Genomic DNA, 26,020 nt, shown 5'->3' on the forward strand with positions numbered 1-26,020 from the left:
TGAGATCATGACCTGAACCAAAGGCAGAGGCTTAACCCGCTGAGCCACCCAGGTGCCCCTCTACTCACCTTTGAATCCCTGTCCCTAGCACACGGCCCTGCGTGTAGCAGGTTCTTGGGAGCGGTTTCCTTACCTGAACGGGTGGTGAGGCCCTTTGAGGATTTGGGTACCGGTAGTGTTAGCAGGTTCTGAGGTCATTAAAGTTCCCTCTCCCTCACCTCTGCCAAGCCCCCTTGCGTATCCCTGAAGGTCTTCCAAGGTGATTGGGTTTCAGTAATCCACTCTGCCCTCATTTTCCCAGCGCCCTCTTTGTCTGAGGCCCTTGTGATGCCTCAGCCTGAAGGCAAAAGTGAACTCTCCGGCCCCTTGTATTTCCCATGGCCTGGCTTACACTGCCCTCTGCTGGGTGTTTGCGGGACAGGCATGTTAAAGGAGGGTTTGCCGTGACTTTTTCTTGACATTGGAGAAGAGAGGCTCCCCTATAGGGGCTGTTTGCAATGCGTAGTATTTAAGACCCCCTCCCCAATTTAGTTTGCAACTCCTGAGGCTTACCAAACACAAGAGGCTTTTTACCAACGTCCCGGACCACTCTGGCCATCAGATAATGCCATCTTCCAAGGCTCAAATTTCTCAGGCACTTTGTGTCTGGCCTTGGCCAAAAGGAAGGGAGTAGAGTTTATCTGATACTATTCCCTATCTGGTATCTGGTTTCTTCTGAGTCCCTGGGCACCTACTTCTTAGCGCTTTCCCAGCTGCCTTCAAGGGTTTGGGGTCACAGGAGGCATCGGAGCCAAGGGAGAGAAGGAATGGACCCTCCTTAGCTGGGGCTTGCAGCCACCTGCCTCACCCTCCTGCTTACACCTCCCAGCCTTCTGCCTGTTGTCCCTTCTCAGAGCCGATCCCTGCCCAGGTCTGTGAACACGAAATAGGGTCCTGCATGTCAGAGTGGGAAACTGGGGGCAAAAGATGGGGCCATCTCCCATTGACTTCGCTGTGGAACCTGCTAGAAGTATACGCCAAAGCCCCAGCTGAGGTCCCAGCTGATGGCCAACACATGTCACCAGACACGAAGCAGGAAGCTCTAGGCACCTTCTGACTGCAGCCTCATGAGAGACCCTAAGCAGGAAAAGCCTACCTTACCCTAGCCAACCCCCAGAATCAGGAGATAATAATGATAGTTGTTTAAAGCCCCAGAGTTTGGGGATGATTTCTTATATGACCATAGATATCCAGAAAAAGTGGTTTATTAGGATTGTGGGATCCTGGGTATCAACACTGTTTTTCTATATTTTCCAAGATTTCAGCAGTAACCATTTATTTCTTTTATAATTGGTTAGAAATTGTTATTGAGAATAAAAACTTGGGGGCACTTGGGTGGCTCAGTGGATTGAGCCGTTGAGCAGCTGACCTCAGGTCAGGTCGCACATGACCTCTGGGTCCTGGGATCCAGCCCTGTGTGGGGCTCCCCATCACCCAAAAGTCTGCTTCTCCCTCTCCCACTGCCCCTCACCCTGCTCCTGCTCTCTATCACATAAATAAAATCTTTAAAGAAGAAGAAGAAGAAGAAAAATATGGTCTAATTTGTTCCTCACTTCACCATGGGAGAAATTAGGTCTGAATTTGAATTGAGGGACTTAAACCAGGCTTGGGGAAAAATTTTCCATGCAAGATTAATTAGATGCTTGAACGCATTAGAGACATATTCAAGTTGGTATGATGGAAAGAGTGGTCCATTCGGAGTGAGGAAACTTGGAAATGAATCTTCAGGTTTTTTTTGGGTGACCTTGAGCAAGTCCTTGCTCAAATTCAGCTTTCTATTTTGAAAAATGCAGCTGGCTGCTTAGGGAAGATAACATCCAGCAGGGCGCCTGGCCCAGAAAAGTGGTAGGTGATCCTGCCTCATCAATGCCAATTATGAACAGGCATCTGCGAGCTCTGTGCACGGCCCATCCTTCACTGCCACCCGAGGCTACAGTTCCAATAATGAAATCTGCCTTTGAGAAAAACCACAGTTCTTTAAAAAAAAAAAAAGAAGAAGAAGAAGAAGAAGAAGTCCAGCCACTCTGAGCGGCCCTCGAAGAGGTCCGGGCCTGCTCCGCCCGCCCTTGCTGGCTGGGGGTGGGTAGCGCGGCTCCTCCCGGGACCCCAGCGCCGACAGAGGGCGGGGGCGCGCTGGGCTGGTGTCCTGGCAACCCCGGAACGCGCTTCCGCGCGGGAAGCCAGCAGACCCGCTGAGCTCTCGCCCTCGGCTCGGGTTCCTCGCCCGCCCGGCGCCCGGCAGTTCTCCGCCGGTTGGTGCGTTGATCTGGCCGCATCCTCGGTGGAGATCTCCGCAGAGGGAACGGGTGGAAGCCCGGGAGGTGGAAGGGGAAGGAGCACCTGGCGCCGGCGGGGCAGTGAGTCTGGGCGGGGAAGAGAACCTACTGGAACTCAACCGACAAAAGCCCGGGGAGAGGGAGGAGCAAGGGAAGCTCTGATTAAGACGCCAACCCTGCCCCCTCTGGACCTGATGGCTTGTGGACTTCCTCCTTTTTTGCTTTGATTGATGCCTTTCTTAAAAAAGGTCTTTCCTTGGTCTCCGGGTTGCTTTTAATACTTAAAATCAACACACGTGTAGATGAGTCCATGTACCCTGGAAATGGTCCACGGGACTGTCCTCTCCCCTCCATCGGCAGAGCGCCCTGCAGCAGAGAACTGGCGAAGGCAAAACAAAGGAGACTCCGCCATGACCACAGTGGAGAAGAGAGACAGTTGAGTTGAGAAGTCGGAAGGGCTGGATGTGGATTTGGTCGCCAGATCGAAGTATATACCAAGGCCGGGAAGTTCAAAACACTTAAAGTTTAAAGGACGGCCAGTTTGCGGGCGTATAAAAAGAACTCCTTAAATAGTAGCCTTTGTCTGTGTTAGTCCAAGATATTTTGTTTATTTGTTTGTTTTGTAAGCAGAGTTTATTGGGTTATAGGACAAAGCTCCTGAAAAAGGAGGGACCCTAGAGGGTTGCCCCTTAACCCAAGATCGGATGAGGCAGATAGTAGCTCAAAGCAGAGGTTCTTACAAATTACCTCCTGGGATCCTGTAACAGCCCCAGAGGTATATTCCTAATGAATAAAGAGAGCCAGAGGTTTGACCTGCCCAAGGGTTCAGTCAATAAACAGAGAAACTGAGATTTGACCACAGTCTTCCGGTCTCCCAAACCTATGTCCTTTCATTTTTCCTTGCTCAGACATTAGATTGGTGGCACTGTTTATTGGATGGGAGAGCTCGGGTGGAAAGTATGATCCCTTTAAAGAAAGGTTTACATTAGATAATGGATGGTGGCTCCCTAATTGGTTCTGAAGGCTAAAAAGGATGTTTGGGGGCCCACGGCCTTTAGAGAACAGGGTCATGGGGCAGAACAGCCACAGTCTCTCAGAAAACCTTGGAGTGAGTATATGAGCGTTTGTAAGTGAGTGGCCTGCATGTGGGAAAAAGGGAACATTTTAGATGTTCTGTCTCTGCCCCATCAGATCATAGCTTGGTCCTTGGTCTTTTGTATTACAGATCTCCCATCTCCTCATTCTCCTTCACAAGTGCATGGAGAGGAAGGAGGTGTGACTCTCCATACCCACCTGTAAGTGGAGAGCAGAAGAGCAGAAGGAGTTAGAACCATTAATGGTCCGATGTGGCTAGGTCAGCAAGGAGGAAAAGGGTTTGGGATTCTAATGTTAAGCTCCAGACTTTTCCATAGTTTCCAGGTTGAGTTCAGGTAATGGAGGGAGCTGGGGTTTTAAAGATGGAGTAGAGGGGCTCCATGATTTTGAGTTAGGGTTACTGGAAGAACACCAGACCCTGAGATCCCCAAAGATCCATGACTTCTTGTTTTGCTCTGTAGGTATGTCCCCTCAGGAGACCACATCTGAGCTCAGCTTAACACGGAGTCCATGGGTTTCGGGAAGGAAGGGGCTCCATGAGCCTGTTGAAGATGAATGCAAAACGGGGGTGTATATGCATTTTTCCAGGAAGGGGAGCCCATTGCTTTCATGACTCCTCAAGGGAGTCTGTGATCCAAAAACAGGGTTAAAAAACCACTGTTTTGGACCCTCAGGTTGTTTGTCGAGTCAAGAAATGGGCGAGAAACAGAGTGTTTGTTCAAAAGGTATCCACATTAAGCTAGCTTGGCTAGATGTATTACTTTCTGCTGCCAGACCATGCTATTGTGTAAATGAGCCGAGATGACAAGTGTGCGAAAGTTCTTGGTTATGTAAGGTGTTATTCCTGACTAAAGACATGGAAATAATTAGCGTGAATTCCAGATGGTACCAAAGAAACAGACTTTCTTCTTAACTCCCCATTTCCCCCTGAATTCCTTTCTAGCTGCCGGAACCTTCTCTCGGTCCTTTTAGTTGAATCGTCTTGTATCAGAACGGTTTAGTGAACTTGTTAGTTTCCTACTGGTTGGCTGACCGGACATTGAATTTGAATAACAATGATCATGCAAGGTGATGACCTTTTCCAGAAGGATGTGGTTTAGCTTCTCTGTATTACAAGAGCCTCCAGAGTTAGAGAGGTGGGGCAGGTGTGGGGAGCCAGGCTGGAGAGGTAATTGACTTGCTAGAATGAATTAAGTTACTTTACACAATGGGAGCATCACTGTCAGAATGGAAGGAGTCAGACTTGTAATTTCAGCTCTCTTCTCTTTGAGGAGATGCAGAGAGGCAGCCAGAAGCCCTAGAAGCTGTATCTAAGTGTCTCTGGGTTGTATTCGAGGCTCTGTTAGTTACTTCTAGGAAGATCCTGTAGTCAGCTGTTTGAAGGATGTGCTCTCTGCCTGTTTAGCAGAGAGACTGCTCTTCCTACCCTTGCTGTCAGACAAGCCTTTCCTGTTTCAGCAGCCACCTTCTAGACATTTGCTAACATAAAACTACTACTACTACTTCTCCTCCTCCTCTCCCTCCTCCTTGTTCGTTCTTAAGATTTTATTTATTTATTTGGGGAGCCTGCATGCTAAGTTGGTTAAGTGTCTCCCTTTGGTTCCTGTCACGATCCTGGGGTCTTGGGATCGAGCCCCACATCGGGCTCCCTGCTGAGCAGGGAGTCTGCTTCTCCCTCTCCTTCTGCTGCTCCCCCTGCTTCTGCTTGCTTTCTCTCTCTCTGTCAAATGAATAAACAAAATCTTAAAGAAATATATTTTATTTATTTATTCGTCAGAGAAAGAGCACAAGTGGCGGGATCAGCAGACAGACCGAGAAACAGACTCCCCGTTGAGCAGAGAGCCCGGTGCGGGGCTCAATCCCAGGACCCTGGGATCATGACCCGAGCCAAAGGCAGAAGCTTAACTGACTGAGCCACCCAGATGTCCCACCAACACAAAACTTATTACTCAAACAAGGAAATGTGCTAAATTTGTAGACAGTGATTTCACTGTTTGCAGCTCAGGGTTATATAATATGTTCGAATTTTGCCCCTAAAATTAAAAAAAAAAATGAACCTAGAAACTTGTGATGCCGTCCATAGCAACCAATTCTTGCTTTGGTGAACCTCAAGTCCGCTAGTAGCAAATATACAGTTAGAATGTTTACATGCTATGAAAAGGCAACCACTGGGGCCCCTAGGTGGCTCAGTAGGTTAAGTATCTGATTCTTAACTTTGGCTCAGGTCATGACTTCAGGGTCCTGGGATCAAGCCTCACCTCGGGCTCTGGGCTGGATGTGGAGCCTGCTTAAGATGCTTAAGATTCTCTCCCTGGGATGCCTGGGTGGTTCAGGTGGTTTAATGACTGCCTTTGGCTCAGGTCATGATTCCAGAATCCTGGGATCGAGCCCCATATTGGGCTCTCAGCTTAGCGGGGAACTTGCTTCTCCCTCTCTCTGCTGCTCCCCCATTTGTGCTCTTCTGCTCTCTCTCTGTCAAATAAATAAAATATATTTTTAAAAATATTTTATTGATTTATTTGAACACAGAGAGAGAGAGAGAGATCACAAGTAGGCAGAGAGACAGGCAGAGAGAGAGGGGAAGCAGACTCCCCCTGCGGAGCAGAGAGTCCGATGTGGGGCTCGAGGGGATCCCGAGATCATGACCTGAGCTGAAGGCAGAAGCTTTAACCCACTGAGCCACCCAGGTGCCCCTCAAATAAATAAAATTTTTTTTTTTTTTTAAGATTTTATTTATTTATTTATTTGACAGAGAGAGATCACAAGTAGGCATAGAGGCAGGCAGAGAGAGAGAGAGGAGGAAGCAGACTCCCCGCCGAGCAGAGAGCCCCATGTGGGACTGGATCCCAGGACCCTGAGATCACGACCCGAGCCGAAGGCAGCGGCCCAACCCACTGAGTCACCCAGGCGCCCTCAAATAAATAAAATCTTAAAAAAAAAAAAAAAAAAATTCCCTCTCCCCTTCTCCCTCTGCCCCCGCCCCCAATGCACTCTCCTCCTCTTCTAAAACGAATAAATAAATCTTAAAAAAAAAACCAAAAACTGCTGTTGAAACTGTTAAGACCTATGGGCAAAAATCATTGTAAGTAAATGCTCTTTTTCTTTTTTCAAGATTTTATTTATTTGACACAGAGCAAGGGAGACAGAGAGAGAGAGACAGAGAGCAAGCACAAGCAGGGAAAATGGCAAGGAGGGGAGAAGCAGGCTCCCCGCTGAGCAAGGAGTCTGATGTGGGATTCAATCCCAGGACCCTGGAATCATGACCTGAGCTGAAGACAGCTGCTTAACTGACTGAGCCATCCAGGTGCCCCTCTACTTTTTTTTTAAAGATTTTATTTACTTATTTGACCGAAAGAGGAATCACAAGTAGGCACAGAGGCAGACAGAAAGAGAGGCGGAAGCAGGCTCCCTGCTGAGCAGAGAGCCCGTTGTGGAGCTCAGTCCCAGGAACCTGAGATCATGACCTGAGCTGAGGCAGAGGCTTTAACCCACTGAGCCATCCAGGCACCCCAAGATGCCACTGTTATATAAGATTTTATTCTACCTACTTTTTCTATTTTGTTCTCTTGATTTAGCTGTTAGGGTTAGTGTCAGTACCATCTTGATTATTGTAACATCAAGATACCTTTTTTTTTTTAAGATTTTATTTATTTATTTGACTGACAGAGATCACAAGTAGGCAGAGAGGCAGGCAGAGAGAGATGGGAGGAAGCAGGCTCCCTGCGGAGCAGAGAGCCCGATGCGGGGCTCGATCCCAGGACCCTGGGATCATGACCTGAGCTGAAGGCAGAGGCTTTAACCCACTGAGCCACCCAGGCGCCCCTCAAGATACATTTTATAAATTACACTCTATAGCTCTGTAACCTTGAACAAGTAATTGGGCATTTTTGACACTTGATTTCTTTATGTGTAACGTTATTTCTATTTTATTTGCGATTATGGTAATTCATTGCTAATACTGTTTACTTTTCTTAAAGATTGGTTTTTCTTGAACTTTGTTTATCTACATTATTCGTTTTCCCATGAAGCCATAATTCTAATAATTTTTATTTCATTCCTGTTTTTATGTTATGGTATCCTTTTTTATCATTTTGGGGGGTTTATTTTTTCCCCCTTATTTCTTGCATTGCAAGTTTAGCTCATTAATTTTGGAATCTTTTTTTTTTAAGATTTTATTTATCTATTTGTCAGAGAGAGAGAGTGGGCTCAAGCAGGGGGAGCGGCAAAGGCTCCTGACTGAACAAGGAAACCAATGTGGGATTTGATTCTGGGATCATGACCTGAGTCAAAGGCAGCCGCTTAACCAACTGAGCCACCCAGGTGTCCTGGAATCTTTGTTTTTTTATTTGTTTTTAAAGCTCTACTTATTTGTTTTAGAGAGAGAGAGAGGACCAATGGGAGGGGTAGAAGGAGAGGAAGAGAGAATCTCAAGCAGACTTGAGATCTCAAGCATGGAACACAATGCAGGGCTTGATCTCATGATGTTGAGATCGTGACCTAAGCTGAAACCACGTGTCAGATGTTTAACTGACTGTAGCACCCAAGTGCCCCTGGAATCTTTTTTTTTTTTTAATACTATAATCTGTCAATTCTAAGGTGGACATTTTTCAGAGTTTGCATCTCTGAGGTTGGACTGGTCTTCCTAGTGCAGCGGGCCAAGCAGCAGGTGTGAAATAGTTGTTAGAAACTTTGCTGAATGAGCACTGAATAATGCAGAAGGTATGTCTGTGACTTGGAAGAACATTCCAGAAGCAGTCGAGGAGCACTCATTTAAGAAGTGCTGCATCACCCATGTGCTTGTTGCACTGAGGTCAACTTAGGTGGGAAATGTGGGCATCAGTGATTGCATTGAAAAAGGGTTCAGTAATCACACTTTTGAATGCAAGAATGGCTTAACCAATTTTTTTGCTTATATTTTCCTTTTTTAAACATGCACACGAATGACAGGTCCTTAAAATCTACACCTAAGTAAGTTTGAAAGACTGCTTCAATAAATATATAATAAAAACTCTTAAGCAGTAAAGCATTCTGTCACAGTTTAATTGGCAGCCTTCGTTCTTTGGGTACATAAAATACTGATATGCTAGAACCTTATATTCAGTGAAATACAGGATTACAGTAAATGCATTTCAGGCTCTACTTTCTACTTACTGCTTTACTTGGATAACTACAAGTTTTGATTTATAGTACTTATGTCATTGTCCATGAAGCACCTCATGAATTCCATTGTGTTGTCCTCATTTACATAAACTATTTAGAAGTGTGGTTTGAGTTTCTAAGCTTATGAATGCTTTTGGCTGTTTTTTAATTATTGATTTCTAATTGTATTGCATTGTGGTCAGAGAGTGTGGTCTATGTTACATTTGTGGACACTACTTTTTGATACTGGGAAACTGTGCTCTCCCCTTCATAGCTCCGTGTCTCTCTCAGCCCTTCCCCTGGGCTCACCCCACCCAACTACTCCCACATCAAGCAACCAGGTGACCCTTTCTTTACCTGGGGTTGCTCTAGGTGCTGTGGCACATTCCAGAACAGCTCTTCCCATGCTTGGCCGGCTCTGAGAATCACCTGAGGTGCTTCTTAACTATACTGACACCCAGGTCTTCCCTTGCAGGTCTGGGTCAGAGCTCTGGGATCCAAGTGTTGAACTGAGTGCCCCAAGGTGATCCTCATGACCTAGCAAATTGGAGAAACTGTGTAGTTGGGGAATCAGGAAGTGGGATGGGACTGAATGCAGTGGCGGAGCTAGACTTGAAGAGGAGGAATATCACTGCAGAACGTGAGCCTAATTGGTGCAGGGGAAGGAGGGTGTGCTCAGAATGCGTGTTCCCAGGCCTCACTTAGAGAGATTCTAATTCAGTGGGTTGTGATGGGATTTAAGAATCTGTATTTTTAACAGAGTTCTCAGATAATTCTGATGCAGGCAGTCCTTATGCCATACCCTGAAAAACTCAAGAATAGAGATCCCGGGGGAGGGGAAGGGAATGTACTCAAGAGTCACAGAAATCTGACTCCTCCTTTTTGTAATTTTCTTAGAACTAGAGGTTACATTATGTCTATTGAGCTTCTATGCACTATAAAATCATGCATAAAGAAATGCAATATCCATTCCTCTTACTTTTTGTTTTTAAGTGACTGGTCAGGCACATAGCTCTATAAAATGACAAGAGAACAGACTGACTTTAACGAATCAGTAATTGTATAGCAGAGGGAAGATAATGGTTATGATTCTGTATCTGAAAAGCCTGGCTTTCAGGACTCTCTTACTTGGGGAATTTGGGGAGTTATAATTCTTTTTCATTTATTTGCTCAAATATGTGTTGAACATCTGCTTTGAGTCAGGCACTGTTCTGGGTGCTGCGAAGATGAGTAAGACATACTAAGTCTGGTGGGGAAGACGCATATATAAATTAATGACAGTGGGGGGTGTGGAACCCATGGAAGTTTCTTTTTTTAAAAAAAATATTTTATTTATTTATTTGACAGAGATCACAAGTAGGCGGAGAGGCAGGCAGAGAGAGAGAGAGGAGGAGGAGGAAGCAGGCTCCCCGATGAGCAGAGAGCCCAATGCGGGGCTCGATCCTAGGACCCTGAGATCATGACCTGAGCTGAAGGCAGAGGCTTTAACCCACTGAGCCACCCAGGCGCCCCCATGGAAGTTTCTGACGGTAGTTCTTTGGATTATTCATCAGTCTTTCCATGAATAATCCTTTGAAAGTTTGTTTTGGGATGCTCAATGCAATGTACAGATAGATAGCTTGATTCAGATGTTATCTCTTCCACTTAATTCCAAGTAGGTAAACTCTGGAGGGTCAAGTAGTCTAGCATATGGTTAGGATTTTTGACTTTAGTGTCACAAGAGCTGCGATCAAATCTGGACTGAAGTGTTTATTTTCTGTGTGATCATAGGCAAGTTGCTTAACCATCTGTGCCTTAATTCCCTCTTCGGTAAAATGGAAGGATAAGCAATACTTAGTTCTGTGGTTATTATGGGAATTAAGTGGGATAATGCATGTAAAATGTTAACATAATCCTCAATACACAGTACATGCTCAATAAATGTTAGTTTTGAAAAAATAATTTATATAATCTAGGGAACAAGATGGAGGGCTAGGCATTTCATTTCATTTCAGTAACGAAATCTGATGGTGATGTGTTGCAGGTACTAAACACAGCAATTTTCTGGAATCTAAGGGATGCTTTGCCAACACAACATCCTCCAGCAGAAAGGTCAGCCGCTCATCTTCTGTTGAAACATGTCTTAGTGTGAGCGAGCCTCCAGGCCTCTGCAAAGTGTCTGCTCACCTAGAGTAAGTAAGGGTGCAATTAAGACCATAACTATTGGGGTAAATTCTGACCAGGAAGCCAATATTCTGAGAGGTGGCATGACATGTTTGGCAAGAGCATGGATTCTGGAGCTGGACTGTCTAGGTCAAACCCCAGCTCGGCCAAGTTCATCTGTGTGAACTTGGGAAAATTACTTACTTTCCTGGGCCTTAGTTTTTGCATCTGTAAAATGGAGATAATACTTCATAGAATTGTTTCGAGGTTTAAATGAGCTAATACATGGAAAGGTATTGGAAGACTCCGTGACGCACAATATGTGTTGTAGACATGCTTGTCATTATGAAGTTCAAAAGCAAGTGAACTAAGCTGTATTTTTTGGAATACATACTTAGGTGGTAAATCTTAGAGAAAAGCAAAGCCATGATTACTATAAAAGTCAGAGTCAGGATAGTCATTAATGCTCGGGGATAGGGACACACAAATGGTTTCTGGAGAGCAATGGATGGGGGGAAGAGTGGAGGGGAGGGCTGGCTTTATAATTATTTGTCAAACTATTTGTGGTGAGTACTTTTCTCTGTTTAGATTTCTTTTTCTTATTTATTTTTTTAAAAAGGTTTTATTTATTTATTTGACAGATAGAGATCACAAGTAGGCAGAGAGGCAGGCAGAGAGAGAGAGAGAGAAGGAAGCAGGCTTCCTGCTGAGCAGAGAGCCCAATGTGGGGCTCAATCCCAGGACCCTGTGATCATGACCTGAGCTGAAGGCAGAGGCTTTAACCCACTGAGCCACCCAGGCGCCCCTCTTTTTCTTTTTCTTTTCTTTTTCTTCTTTTTCTTTTTTTTTTTTTAATTTTATTTATTTGAGCGAGCGAGAGAGAGAGCATGAGAAGGGGGAGGGTCAGAGGAAGAAGCAGACTCCTTGAGCTAAGCAGGGAGCCCAACTCGGGTCTCAATCCCGGGACTCCAGGATCATGACCTGAGCTGAAGGCAGAGGCTTAATCAACTGAGCCACCCAGATGCCTCTTTGTTTAGATTTCTTCACAGTAAAAGTTTTGGAGCCCTTTTTTTTTTTTCTTTTTGGAACTTTTTTTTTCTAATGGCTTTTATTTTTAAAGGCTTTATTTATTTATTTGACAGAGATTACAAGTAGGCAGAGAGGCAGGCAGGGAGAGAGAGGAGGAAGCAGGCTCTCTGCGGAGCAGGGAGCCCGATGTGGGGCTAAATCCCAGGACCCCGGGATCATGACCTGAGCCAAAAGCAGAGGCTTAACCCACTGAGCCACCCAGACACCCCTCTAATGGCTTTTGTTATAAGGAAAGTAAGTACACGTATAAATTTTGAAAGTATAAAAACAATATTAAAAATAAAACTCATGGCAGTTCCACCTCCTAGAGAATCAATATTAACATATTTTTTAAAAGATTTAAGTAATCTCTACACTCAACGTGGGGCTTGAACTCACAACCCTGAGATCAAGAGTCATGGGTTCCACAGACAGAGCCAGCCAGGTGTGCCTTAATGTTAACATTTTGAAGTTATTTATTTTTCTTTAACTTTTATTTAAAATTTTTAAACTTAACATATAATGTATTATTTGTTTCAGGGGTACAGGTCTGCGATTTGATGTTGTTTTTTTATGTGCATGAGGAAAAAAAGTCTTCACCCTTCTAAAGTGTGCAAACTCAGTGGCTTTTTCTTTCTTTCTTTTTTTTTTTTTTTAAAGATTTTATTTATTTATTTGTCATAGAGAGAGAAACGAGAGTGAGCACAGGCAGACAGAGTGGCAGGCAGAGGCAGAGGGAGAAGCAGACTCCCTGCCAAGCAAGGAGCCCGATGCGGGACTCGATCCCAGGACGGTGGGATCATGGTCTGAGCCGAAGGCAGCTGCTTAACCAACTGAGCCACCCTGGCGTCCCTCTTTTTTTTTTTTTTAAGATTATTTATTTACTTATTTGACAGAGATCACAAGTAGGCAGAGAGGCAGGCAGAGAGAGAGAGGAGGAAGCAGGCTCCCCGCCGAGCAGAGAGCCCGGCTCGGGGCTCGATCCCAGGACACCGGGACCATGACCTGAGCCAAAGCCAGAGGCTTTAACCCACTGAGCCACCCAGGTGCCCCAAACTCAGTGGTTTTTAACATACTCACTAAACCATCACCACAATCAATTTTAGAACATTTCATCACCCCCAGAAAGAAGCCCATCCTCTTGAGCAGTCACTCCCACCATGTCCCCTAACCCACCAGCGCTAGACAACCGCTGATGTCCTTCTTATCTCTGCAAACTTGCCTATTCTGGACATTTCATATAAATGGAATATGTGGCCTTTGGTGTCTGGCCTTTTTCATTCAGTGTTTCATTTTCAAGGTTCATTAATGTTATAGCATGTATCAGTACATCATTCTTTTTTTTTTTTTTAATTGGGGTGAATTATATATAACATAACATTTGCCATTTTATCCATTTTTCCCCACTGGCATTGATTACCTTTCAACCATCACTGCTATTTTTTTTAAAGGATTTTATTTATTTATTTGACAGAGAGAGAGAGAGAGAGAGAGAGCAAGCACAAGCAGGGAGGGCAGCAGAGGGAGAGGGAGAAGCAGGCTCCCTGCAGGGCTCAGTCCCGAGACCCCAAGATCATGACCTGAGCCAAAAGCAGACGCTTAATGACTAAACCACCCAAATGCCCCCATCCTTGTTACTTTTAAAAACATTTTCACCAGTCCTGGGCGCCTGGGTGGCTCAGTGGTTTAAGACTTCAGCGCAGGTCGTGATCAGGTCAGCTCAGGTCATGATCTCAGGGTCCTGAGATCAAGCCCAGCATCCGGCTCTCTGCTCAGCGGGGAACCTGCTTTCCCCTCTCTGCCTGCTTGTGATCTCAGTCTGTCAAATGAATAAATTAAAAAATCTTAAAAAAAAAAAACAAACCATTTTCACCAGTCCCAATAGAAATGCTCTACCCATTAAGCAGTAATTCCCCATTCTCCCCTCTCTGCTGACCCTGGTACTCTAATCTACCCTAATCTACTAACCCGATCTACTTTCTGTCTCTCTGAATTTACCTATTAAGGTATTTCATATAAATGGAGTCCTATAATGTTTGTCCTTTTGTGTTTGGCTTATTTCACTTAACACAATGTTTAAAGTTTCATTCATGTTGCAGCATGTATCAGAACGCCATTCCTTTTTATGGTTGAATAATATTCCATTGTATGTCAATACCACTTTTGCTTCTCCATGCATTGGTCAGTGAGCATTTGGGTGGTCTCCACTGTGTGGCTAATGTGAGCAATTCTGCAAAGAACATTCCTTTACAAGTATCAGAGTCTCTGTTTTCAGTTCTTTGGGGGTATATGACTAGGAGTGGAATTGCTGGGTTATATGGTAATTCTCTAACTTTTTTGAGGAAACACCACACTGTGTCAGTCTCCTCAAGTTGTGGGTAAATAAATGATATGTCGTGGACATTTATGGGGGCCAGACCTAGTTGTCATAAGGGAGAGTAATTCTAGTGTAAGATATGTAACATTAGGTTCTGACTACCAATTTAAGCCCATGGAAGAATCTAATCCTTCCTCTTTCTTTCCAGCCTGGCTGCAGATTTGGGTCTGAAATCCTCCTCCTCACATTCTGATCACTCCTCTGAAACCTCATTGCCTGAAGTGCCAAAGGATAAATATCGTGAGGAGTTCAGTCTGCTTAAATTGCAGACAAGTGAGTATGTCATAGCCTCTCCCCTGTATGCCTCCACACCCAGGGCTTTCCAGAAGTCTTTCATGCCGTTGGGCACTGTTCACTCAGGAAGTGTCAGGGGTTGGACATGCTTCATCTCTAATTCTCACAGTGACTCTGCTGAATATATGAAATATATTTTTGAATATGAAATACATATAAAATGTATATTAAAATTGTATGTCATAAAATATATGATATGGAAATATATTTTCTAAAACTAAAATGGATTTATATAAAAACCATAAAAGTACTATAGCAAAGCATTAAAATAATAAAGGAGTATTTAGAGTATAGAAACCCTTCCCAGTGTTTTTCCAACAGTATCTCCATTATGCCCTGTATCTGTGAGGAATTCTGAAACATGTATGTGCATGCATGCATGTACTCAGGCATATATAGGTTATATTATATATACAATCATATTTGCACTCGTGGAAAATAAGATATAAACTATTTTCACGCAAGGCAAATAGATCATGGACCTCTTTCTGTGTCACACATATAAATCTAGGTGGCTAATATAGACCTACCCATTTTACACAGAAGTCCACTGAGGCTTGGAGAGACTTCGTCACTCATACGAGAACACGGTGCTGGGGTTAGAATTGGAACTTGCAGGCGCCTGGGTGGCTCAGTGGGTTAAGCCGCTGCCTTCGGCTCAGGTCATGATCTCAGGTTCCTGGGATCGAGTCCCGCATCGGGCTCTCTGCTCAGCAGGGAGCCTGCTTCCCTCTCTGTCTCTCTGCCTGCCTCTCCATCTACTTGTGATTTCTCTCTGTCAAATAAATAAATAAATAAATAAAATCTTTAAAAAAAAAAAAAAAAGAATTGGAACTTGCCAGCCTCCAGAGCCTGTGTACTTTCTTGGCCATCACAGAGCCCAAGGGCTTCTCAAGCAACCCTAACCCTGTTAGGGGATCTCTCATTGTTTAAAATCGCTTTAGCGGTTTATAAGAAAGGTACTGAATGAGGAAACAAAGACACAGACAGGTCCAGCAACCTGCCCGAGGTCTCGCAGGGGCCTTTCTCCTTTGCCGGAGTTGCGTGGAGACATTTTCCTGTGTCACTCTTGCGCACGCGCCTGCCACCGTTGCTGCCACCACCACGGGCCATCCTGCCCAGTTGCTGTGGTTGCCAGGCCCTTCCCTGCCTGATAGGCATGCTCTTCTTCCTACCCACTTATCAGTGGATAAGGTTGGAATGTAGGTGCTCTGAGACATGTAAAGTGTCTTAGAGCTTTACATTCGATACATCACTTCCAACTAAAAACTTGGCTTCAGTTTTGGACGAGAGGGTAAAAAGGGAAAAAAGAGGCCTCTTAGATCCCTTTCTCTCCACTTCCCTCCTTTCAGGCCTCATCCGCCAGAGGTTGACATTGCCCCTGATGTAGAACCAAGGGATTACACACGTTGATAAAGGACAGCCAATCAGAGAGTGCCTGGGACAACTTTCCTGTGATTTAACTGCCTTACATGAGGCTGGGAGCGATGCTGATGGGAGGATTTCTGATGTCTTGCAGAAGATGGGCAGCGTCCGGAATGGACATTTTACCCAAGATTTAGCAGCAATATCCACACCTACCATGTTGGAAAGCAGTGTTTCTTTAACGGGGTCTTCCTCGGCAACAGGAGGTCTCTGTCAGAGAGAATGGTGGACAAGTGCTTTGGGAGGAAGAAATACGGTAATATTTTCCTCCTGGACCTTGCCTGTGCCATGCCTAAAAATACTCCCTGAGTTGTGGTTCTGTAGGCCCAACATTCCATGGCTGGCATCCGCCCTCTGGGGTCACCATGTCACTCGAGCGCAGCCAGGAAGATGGGAAAGTGAAGGGGACGGCTGGCAGACTGCACTTTCTGGCAAAGAACTCACAACATATGCTGATCCACATTTTTGTTTTTCTCTGAATTTCATAAAATGCTAATGTGACATTTAAGTCCTCAGATAAGTTCTCTCAGATACTTATTAATAGAAACCTTCATTCAAGCCTCCAGAAAATAATTTAGGTTTCAGTTAGCTGCTGCCCATCATATGTATTTAAATTGTACATTATATTCTTCAAAGGGAAAATATTCCCTTAAAACTTAGCCTGAAGTGCATGCTGTTATTTCATAGCTTATTTAATTAAAGGTAATTGAGATGAGTGTATATATGTATATATATATATATATATATAGAGAGAGAGAGAGTTTGGAACATGGGGAGTTCTCTGCCCCAGCCTACCCATAATAGATTTATGGAAAGATCCTAGGGTTGCTGGGTACCCAAGGACCATTATAGCACATCCTTCTCTGGAAATACCTGTATAGGAGGCAGCCATTGCTTCATGGATTGCTGTCACAGGGATACAGAGGGAAAGAAATAGAAAGTTCTCATTTTTGAGTTTCAACATAGGCCTTTTTTTTAAAAAAAAAAAAAGGGTTTTATTTATTTATTTGACACAGAGAGAGAGATCACAAGTAGGCAGAGAGGCAGGCGGGTGGCGGGGAGGAAGCAGGCTTCCTTCTGAGTGGAGAGCCCAATGCGGGGCTCAATACCAGGACCCCAAGATTATGACCTGAGCCAAAGGCAGAGGCTCAACCCACTGAGCCACCCAGGTGCCCCTCAACATAGGCTTTAAACTCAGAGCAGAGACAAATAGTTTTCTTCTTCTTCTTCTTCTTTTTAAAAGATTTTATTTATTTATTTGACAGACAGAGATCACAAGTAGGCAGAGAGGCAGTCAGAGAAGAGGAGGAAGTAGGCTCCCTGCTGAGTAGAGAGCCCGATGCGGGGCTCGATCCCAGGACCCTGGGATCATGATCCGATCCAAAGGCAGAGGCTTTAACCCACTGAGACACCCAGGCATCCCCAGAGACAAATAGTTTTAAAGATCAAGGCTTTTGTCTGGCAAGAGGATACACAAGAAGCCATGCTAGAGAAAGTGGGAGAGCTTTGGGGAGTCCCGCATTCTGCTTGATTCCCAACACCACAGCCTAGCTGGGGTTTCTGCCTCTGAGGGTGGCTGGGCGAGATCTCAAGCTTCAGAGTCAAGTGGTTATCTGCTCTGGCTGAGCAGCAGGGTAGTGTGACTGCTATGGGTAATGTCTGGGCAGAAAGCCAGCCTCAAGGTCTCAACTACCCAGGAGATGCAGAGGAATAGCTGCATTTTTGTGCCCTGTGAAGACTAAAGATTGGGATACAGAGAAAGTAAGAAACAGAGAGCCAGCCAGGAGAACTGCCCCGGTCTTGCAACTGAAATGCTGGGAGACCACAGTATGAGGGGTGGGGGACCATCAAGCTAGGGATCGAAGGAGAATAAATTGATGCTTCACCTGATACATTGTGGAGGGGGCTGGCTTCCTGAGGATCAGATTAGATGACATGTTTTAGCAGACAACAAAAATAAATGGCAGCATGGGGCACCTGGGTGGCTCAGTTGTTAAGCGGCTGCCTTCGGCTCAGGTCATGATCTCAAGGTCCTGGATCGAGCCCCGAATCTGGCTCTCTGCTCAGCAGGGAGCCTGCTTCCCCCTCTCTCTCTGCCTACTTGTGATCTCTCTCTGTCAAATAAATAAGATCTTAAAAAAAAAAAGAAATGGAGTATTGTCTTTACATTTTAAATTTCTTTTTCAAAAATATTTTATTTATTTGACACATAGAGAGAGGGAGGGTGAGAGAGCACAAGCAGAGGTAGCTGCAGGCAGAGGGAGAGGGAGAAACAGTCTCTCTGCCGAGCAAGGAGCCCAATGTGGGGCTGGATCCCAGGACCCCAGAATCATGATCTGAGCCGAAGGCAGATGCCTAATGGATTGAGCCACCCAGGCATCCATCAAGTCTCTTTTTAATATAGGTCCTCCCCTTTCCTTGCAGTTTATTTGGTGTAGAAACTATGTCATGGGCTCCTGGGTGGCTCATTTGGTTGGGTGTCTCCTTTGGCTCAGGTCATTATCTCAGGGTCTTGGGATCGAGCCCTGCATAGGGATCATGATTCAGTGGAGAGTCTGCTTCTCCCTCACTTTCTGCTGCTCCGCCTGTGTGTGCTCTCTCACTCACTCTGTCTCTCTCTCAAATAAATAACATCTTAAAAAAAAAAAAAACCCAGAAAGAAACTAGATCATGTATCCTGTAGAGTTTGCCAGTCAGGATTTTGCCAATTACACTTCTTGGTACCATTTAACAGGTTTCTCTGTCCTGTGTATTTCTTGTAAACTGATAGTAGGACCTATAGGCTTGATTTGTTTTAGGTGTGATTATTTCTTAGGTGATGTGCAGTGACTTCTTTAAATCCAGAATAAAATGATCTTTTCCCATTTTTTTCCTCTTCCTCAATCTCTTACAGTGCTTGATACTGTTAAGCTTGGCACCGGACATTTCTTCTTTTCGTGACATTCTCTTCTCTCTTGTTACTTCTTGGATAAGATGTAGAGACAGCATCACGACTGCCAGTCAGCTTCCATTACAAACTGAAACTCAACACCTTTATTATAGAAGAAAAAAAAAACGATTGAAATATGTTTCATTAATGGTTGGCTCTAACCCATTAGCTATGATCAGGCCATTGGTGGAGTTCCTTCAAGGCCTAATTTGTTGTCATAGAAGGAAGAACAAAATGTTGTCTGTGGTTATAAATTATGGGGAAATAGACTTGAAAATATAATTTTTCTCTTCTGTAGCTCTTCCTCATTAGCTAATTTCCTTCTGAGATCTAGTCAGAGACACTGATTCCAATTACCTTTGCTTCTTAAGCATTATAGGATACAGGGATTCAAAGAGCACCAATGCTCAGATTTTAAGCAGACTCCTTGCTTACTCTTTGCAAATACCTTTGATTCACCATTCACTTTAAACCAAAATATCCCATCTGAACCTAAGCGATTATTCTTTCCCAGGGTGGGGTTATCATGGCACTTTCTGGAAAATCTCCCAAACACAGTGTTTTTCAAGCACACTTTTCATCTTCTCAAGGCAAGACAATCACAAACATAATAATATGTACCTCATAAAAAAACATGAAATTATCTTGTTTCCATTGTTGTATTGATAGAGCCTATCTTTGGATTACCTTTAGTCCTTTTTATGATCATGTTTTTAAAGTTTTTAAAAATTTTATTCATTTATTTGGAGAGAGAGAGAGCCAGCACAAGTTTGGGGAGCAGCAGGTAGAGGGAGAGGGAAAAGCAGGTTCCCCACTGAGCAGGAAGCCTGATGCAGGGCTCGATCCCAGGACCCCGGGATTGTAACCTGAGCTGAAGGCAGATGCTTAATGACTGAGCCACCCAGGCACACCCATGTTTTTAAATATCATTCACAGATATTGATCCTAGGAATGGAATACCAAAGTTAACTCCAGGAGATAATCCATATATGTACCCAGAACAGAGTAAAGACTTCCACAAAGCAGGATCAACTCTCCCACCAGTGAATTTCTCCATGTAAGTGTATGTGAATACTAAGGTTCTTTTGTTAATTTTATTTTTATTTATTTTTTTTTAAAGATTTTATTCATTTATTTGACAGAGATACCAAGTAGGCAGAGAGGCAGGCAGAGAGAGAGGAGGAAGCAGGCTCCCTGCTGAGCAGAGAGCCTGATGTGGGGCTCCATCCCAGGATGCTGTGATCATGACCTGAGCCAAAGGCAGAGGCTTTAACCCACTGAGCCACCCAGGCGCCCCTCTTGTGTTAATTTTAAAGTAATTGTATCTCTTTGTACTATATATGTTATATTTCATAAGGAATAGATTCCAACAAAGCATGGTTGCCGACAATTCCTAGAAAAGTTCATTTCTAGTTCCTTAGTGTCCGCGTATATGTGTGTGTGTAACTGAAATTATACACAGGATCTTGACTACAAAAATGTGGTTGTTAATTTTGTCCCTATCGTTATTACTGTAAGTCTGAAGACTTTTCAGTTTCATATCGAATCAGATTGTTTATCAGTGACTACTGTTTGAATTGATCTACACTTGGAACTAAACTTTGACCAAAGTGACTGAGGAGAAAGGGAGGTTTGTTAAGTTAAAAGAAAAATAGTAGGTATATTGCATTAATATTTTAAAAAATGGATCACGTTTGCTTTCATGATGTTTATTACAAATTATAATAAGAATTATGACCTTTATAGCTGTGAGGCCCGTAGAAGGCCATTAAAACCGGAAAATTAAACATTCTATTGAACACGATGATGTACCAATCTCTCTGCTATAGAAGCCATGCCAATTTGATGGTTGTCTGTTCTGTTTTTCAGAGTGCCTTATGAAAAGAAATATGATACATTTATTCCACTAGAGCCTCTTCCACAAATTCCTACGTGAGTTCTCGCACCGTGTTTTTATATTATCCAATCTTTATGAAATTATTAGCTATTTATAATTTTCTCCTACGAAGGAGCTCGTAGGCCCCCAACACAGAGGGGCCTTTGGCCTTCCAGCAGGTGGGGCAATTTGTATGGAGGGTTTTGGTGAGGCACTTGGAGGGCAAGTGCTGTGGAGTCTGGCAGCTGCGTTGTCCTCATCTTCAGCAGGTAAGATGGACAGTCCGCCAGAGGCCCCATGTTGTGCTAGGTAAACACTATGGGGGGGATTTATATGGAGCAAAAAGATTTTCAAAGCCCAAGAGCTGTTGGAAAAGAAAGGCCCGTGCTTAAATGAGTGCAGCCAAGGAGGATGGTTAGAGTTTGAAGAGGCAGAGGAAAAGCCATCTGAATATTCTCATGTTTGAGGGAAATACCGTTCTTCTGATCTCATATTTTAAGTTCACCATCATTCTGAACCTCATTTATTTGCCCAAGTAGGGTTTAGACCTAGAAAATTATATGTGTCAGCATAAAAAATTTCACTTTCCAGGGGCACCCCGGGGGCTCAATCTGTTAGGCAACCGACTCTTGATTTTGGCTTGGGTGATGACCTCAGGGTCCTGGGATTGAGCTTGTGTTGGGCTCCCTGCTCAGTGAGAGTCTGCTTGTCTTCCTCTGCCCTTCCCTTTGCCCCTCTCCTGCTTGTGTGTGTGTGTGTGTGTGTGCTCTCTCTCTCTCTTAAATAAATAAATAAATAAATAAATAAATAAATAAATCTATCAGTAATTTAACTTTAAAATTTTTATTTATTTGAGAGAGAGATAGAAAGAACATGAGTTGGGGATAGGGAGAAAGGACTTCCGACTGAGCAGGGAGCCTGATGCGGGGCTCGACCCAAGGACCCCGAGATGATGACCTGAGCTGAAGGCAGACATTTAACTGATGCCATTAACTGCATTAACTGGCGCCATCCAGGTGCCCCCAAAATTTCACTTTCTAATTCAAAACAGTGTCATGTAAGTATGGCTAGAGTGGGCAAGTGACCCACAGTCTGACCTACGTTCAGCTGAGAGAAGAGACCAAACTCTGGAGCTCAGTGGAAATAAAAGCCTTTTTTTTTTTTTTTTTAAAGATTTTATTTATTTATTTGACAGACAGAGATCACAAGTAGGCAGAGAGGCAGGCAGAGAGAGAGAGGAGGAAGCAGACTCCCTGCTGAGCAGAGAGCCCAATGCGGGGCTCGATCCCAGGACCCTGGGATCATGACCTGAGCTGAAGGCAGAGGCTCAACCCACTGAGCCACCCAGATGCCCCAGACTTTTGAGCTTTAATACCTTCATGGTACTGTATTATTCCTCGAGGCACATAATTAGGGCTTCTCATGTCTGTACTCTGCACTTTTTGTAAACACTCTTCTAGAATATTTAAAATGAAAGTAATTGCCAGGGCACAAAATAAGTCTTTATACATTTAAGAAGACTGAAATCATATCAAGTATCTTTTGTGACCGTGATGTTGTGAAAACAGAAATCATTTACAAGAGGGGAACTGGAAAAATCACAAATATATGACAAGTGATGGATCAAAGAAGAAATAAAAACAGGGATAAAAAAAAATACTTTCAGACAAGTGAAAATGGAAATACAACATACCAAAACTTATGGTATGGTGCAAAAGCAGGTCTAAAAGAGTTTATAGTGGGGCGCCTGGGTGGCTCAGTGGGTTAAGCCGCTGCCTTCGGCTCAGGTCATGATCTCAGGGTCCTGGGATCGAGTCCCGCATCGGGCTCTCTGCTCGGCAGGGAGCCTGCTTCCCTCTCTCTCTCTCTCTCTGCCTGCCTCTCTATCTACTTGTGATTTCTCTCTGTCAAATAAATAAATAAAATCTTTAAAAAAAAAATAAAAGAGTTTATAGTAACAAATGCCTATGTTAAGAAAAAAGAAAGATCAAATGAACAACCTAACTTTACACCTCAAGGAGCTAGAAAAAAGAACAAACTAAGCCCAAAGTTAGTAGAAGGAAGGAAATAACAAAAGCCAGAGGGGAGATAAATGAGATGAGACTTTAAAAACAGTAGAAAAGATCAATTAAAGTAAGAGCTTTTAAGAAAAATTATTTATTGGGGCGCCTGGGTGGCTCAGTGGGTTAAGCCTCTGCCTTCGGCTCAGGTCATGATCCCAGGGGCCTGGGATCGAGTCCCGCATTGGGCTCTCTGCTCAGCAGGGAGACTGCTTCTCCTCATCTCTCTCTCTGTCTGTCTCTCTGCCTATTTGTGATCTCTCTCTCTGTCAAATAAATAAATAAAAAAATCTTAAAAAAAAAAAAAAAGAAAAAAAAAGAAAAATTATTTATTTTAGGTGCACCTGGGTGGCTTAGTGGGTTAAGCATCTACCTTCAGCTCAGGTTATGATCTCAGGGTCCTGGAATTGAACCCGCATCGGGCTCTCTGCTCAGTGGGGAGCCTGCTTCCCCCTCTCTCTCTGCCTGCCTCTCTGCCTACTTGGGATCTCTCTGTCGAATAAATAAAGTCTTTAAAAAATTATTTATTTTACTTTATTTTTAAAAGATTTTATTTATTTTATTTGACAGACAGAGATCACAAGTAGGCGGAGAGGCAGGCAGAGAGAGAGAAGAGGAAGCAGGCTCCCCGCTGAGCAGAGAGCCCGATGTGGGGCTTGATCCCAGGACCCTGGGATCATGACCTGAGCTGAAGGCAGATGCTCAAGGACCAAGCCACCCGGATGCCCCAATTTGACAGACTTGATCTCAAGTCTATCATAATATTTTGTTACAATTATTATGTTTATTATATTATTTTTATCATGAGTCTGGTTTTTTTGATTGCTTCAACAAAAGTTTAAAAAAATGATTTCTTTCGATGTTAGGGAATGCTTGTGGTTTTGTTCTATTGATGCTTTCTGCTAGTATCTTTCTATATTGCCCAAATAAGAGCCCGCTCGTCTTGTTTGGGCTTCTTTATGTGATACCCTTGACCCCCACCTATTACCTATGTAGTCATCCTGTTTCCTTCCTGCAAGGACTTCCCCATTGCTAGCAGATTTATCAGGGCATTTTTTCCCCAGTCATGGTGCATTTCTCCCTAAATGTATGAAAACCGTAGCTGCCAAAAGTTGAAAAGATGAAGAATGTCTGACTCATCCCAGGAGTCCCAATTCCTGGTACCTCTTGGAACATACACAGTGTAGGCCAGCATATGTCCTTTCAAATCTCTGCAGACTTGGGAGGATGCCGGTGTCTGACTTAACTGAGGCCACAGCAAAACAACAGAAGGCACACTCAGGTGGGCTTCTCAAGAGAGCTGAATGAAAGGACTGTTTCCGGATGGATAAACAGCTGGAGGGAAATTTCGTGGAAGGGCAAAGTCCCCTGAGGCTCTCTTGATTGGGCAGTCACCACTGTCACCACTCCCAATGGTTTCATTGCCCAGCTTGACAGGAGATGGAGAATGGCTGTCAGGAAGGTGTTGTGGCAGTGGAGAGTGTAGTCGCAGCCAGAAGTGGGGTACCTCAGGAGATAGTAGGAGTAGAGGAGCTAGGTGAGAAATACCCCAACCTCTGCTTGCTTTCTGGTTTCCTGTTGATTAGCCAGGTGTTAGCCAAGCCTGGCTGAAAGCTAGGGGCATATGGTAGGGTCAAGGTGGTGCAAGTTGCAGGGGTCAGGTCTCTAGGCAGAGAAGGGCAGAAAAGAGAGTTGGGTCTGGGGAAGAGGGAAATGCTGAACAACTAACATGGTGGTTTGTTTTATCGCCAGTCTCCTAAATTGGGGGCCTTCTTGCTTTGGAGGATGCCGTGTCTGATCCCCTGAAGGTATTTGTCCATTTTGCTGCATACAAACTCAAACCCAAGTGTTGTTTTCTTTCCACAGCTTGCCTTTCTGGGTGAAGGAGAAAGCCAACAGACTGAAACACGAGATAAGAGAGGTGGAGGAGCTTGATAACTGGCAACCAGCGTCCCCCTTGGTGCACAGTTTATACCCTCCTGGTGGGTTAAAGAACCTTCAAAGAACAGTATAAAAACTGGAGGCAAGCCTGGAAGAGAAGGCCTTTGAGAGGCTTCACAGTGGAGAGGAGAGAAGGCGAAGCCTCTCCCAGAGTGGATGGTGTCCTTTGCCCCAACGTGGTCCTTGGGCTGATGTCACAGCCACGCATCACTGGTTGAGTGTGTTGGTTGAGCACTGGTAATCTTATAATGGAGCACAGCCTTTAACTCCGTGCCTCTATCCACAGGTTCTCTGGATTCCGCAAGACAGTCCTGAACAGAAACAGGTCCGTAGAACCCATACTGACTAGTCAGGGGAGCCTCTTCCGATCGATCGCTTCTGTCAGTGTGACTGCTCTAAATCAAACGCTTGACTTTGATGAGTAATACTGTGCTGTGCTCTTTTTAACTTTATATTTTGAAAACTTTCAAACTTACAGAGAAGTTGTGAGACTCATTCAATGAAAAAATCCCCACATATCCCTCATCCAGAATCTACAACTGTTAACATTTGTCAAACTTGGTGCCTTCTCTCTCTTTCTTTTGTTACTCTTATTGTTTTGTGGAATTATTTGAGAATGAGTGGCTGCCATCATAGTCCTTTACTATATAATTTAACATGTATCTCCTGAGGTAAAGGATCTTCTCCAATGGTTGCCATATAAGTATCAAATTCAGAGAACTTAAAATTAACACTGATGCAATTCTACTGGTAGACGGCCCATCTTCAGTTTTATTCAGTTAAATTTAGTTTTCGAAGGATACTCTCAAATTATTGGTAAAATGCAGGCATGGGGCTTTCATTAATTTGGTAAAATTGTTCTTATTAATACTACTTTGAGATTTTCTCTGCTATTTGCTTGGTACATGTCAGGATATTGTGAAGGCTGGATCTCCACAGGTCATTCATACCATTGTCCTGCATCGCTGTTCTCCACTTCTGTAACGTTTGTCCACATGGCCACGCAGGACGAGAGCTCCATGAGGACCAGTCCTGAGTCTTAGGGCCTTTCCTCAATGAGGCAAGAAGCAAATATCTGGAGAAAGAGGTGGGAACAAAAGCCAACCGTATAGAGTCAGGCCAGGCTGTCACCCTCTGCAGTCAAGCCAATGACTCAGCAACTTTTTTTTTTTTTTTTAAAGATTTTATTTATTTATTTGACCCAGAGAGAGAGATCACAAGTAGGCAGAGAGGCAGGCAGAGAGAGGGGGAAACAGGCTCCCCGCTGAGCAGAGAACGTGATATGGGGCTCCATCCCAGGACCCTGAGATCATGACCTGAGTTGAAGGCAGAGGCTTACCCCACTGAGCCACCCAGGTG

The 26,020-nt window shown here is 44.2% G+C and overlaps 1 protein-coding gene across 5 annotated transcripts; it reads left to right on the forward strand.

Moving 5' to 3' along the window:
- Positions 1 to 2,110: 2,110 nt before the first annotated feature.
- Positions 2,111 to 25,794, forward strand: SPATS1 (spermatogenesis associated serine rich 1). 5 transcript variants are annotated; one of them, XM_032340134.1, is made up of 9 exons: positions 2,271 to 2,295; positions 2,618 to 2,750; positions 9,025 to 9,189; positions 10,573 to 10,720; positions 14,285 to 14,409; positions 15,950 to 16,111; positions 19,721 to 19,841; positions 20,654 to 20,716; positions 24,587 to 25,794. In XM_032340134.1, the coding sequence occupies exons 3-9, from the start codon at positions 9,132 to 9,134 to the stop codon at positions 24,732 to 24,734; spliced, it is 825 nt and encodes a 274-aa protein (XP_032196025.1). In that variant the 5' UTR covers positions 2,271 to 2,295; positions 2,618 to 2,750; positions 9,025 to 9,131; the 3' UTR covers positions 24,735 to 25,794. The 5 variants fall into 5 exon arrangements, with proteins under 5 accessions (XP_032196026.1, XP_032196027.1, XP_032196025.1 ...); XM_032340133.1 differs by lacking the exon at positions 9,025 to 9,189 and having other exon boundaries at positions 2,272 to 2,295; positions 24,587 to 24,702; positions 24,948 to 25,794; XM_032340135.1 differs by lacking the exon at positions 9,025 to 9,189 and having other exon boundaries at positions 2,111 to 2,396; positions 2,676 to 2,750.
- The last annotated feature ends 226 nt before the right edge of the window (positions 25,795 to 26,020 follow it).

This window comes from Mustela erminea, chromosome 4 (assembly GCF_009829155.1).
Source record: "Mustela erminea isolate mMusErm1 chromosome 4, mMusErm1.Pri, whole genome shotgun sequence".
Taxonomy (NCBI): domain Eukaryota; kingdom Metazoa; phylum Chordata; class Mammalia; order Carnivora; family Mustelidae; genus Mustela; species Mustela erminea.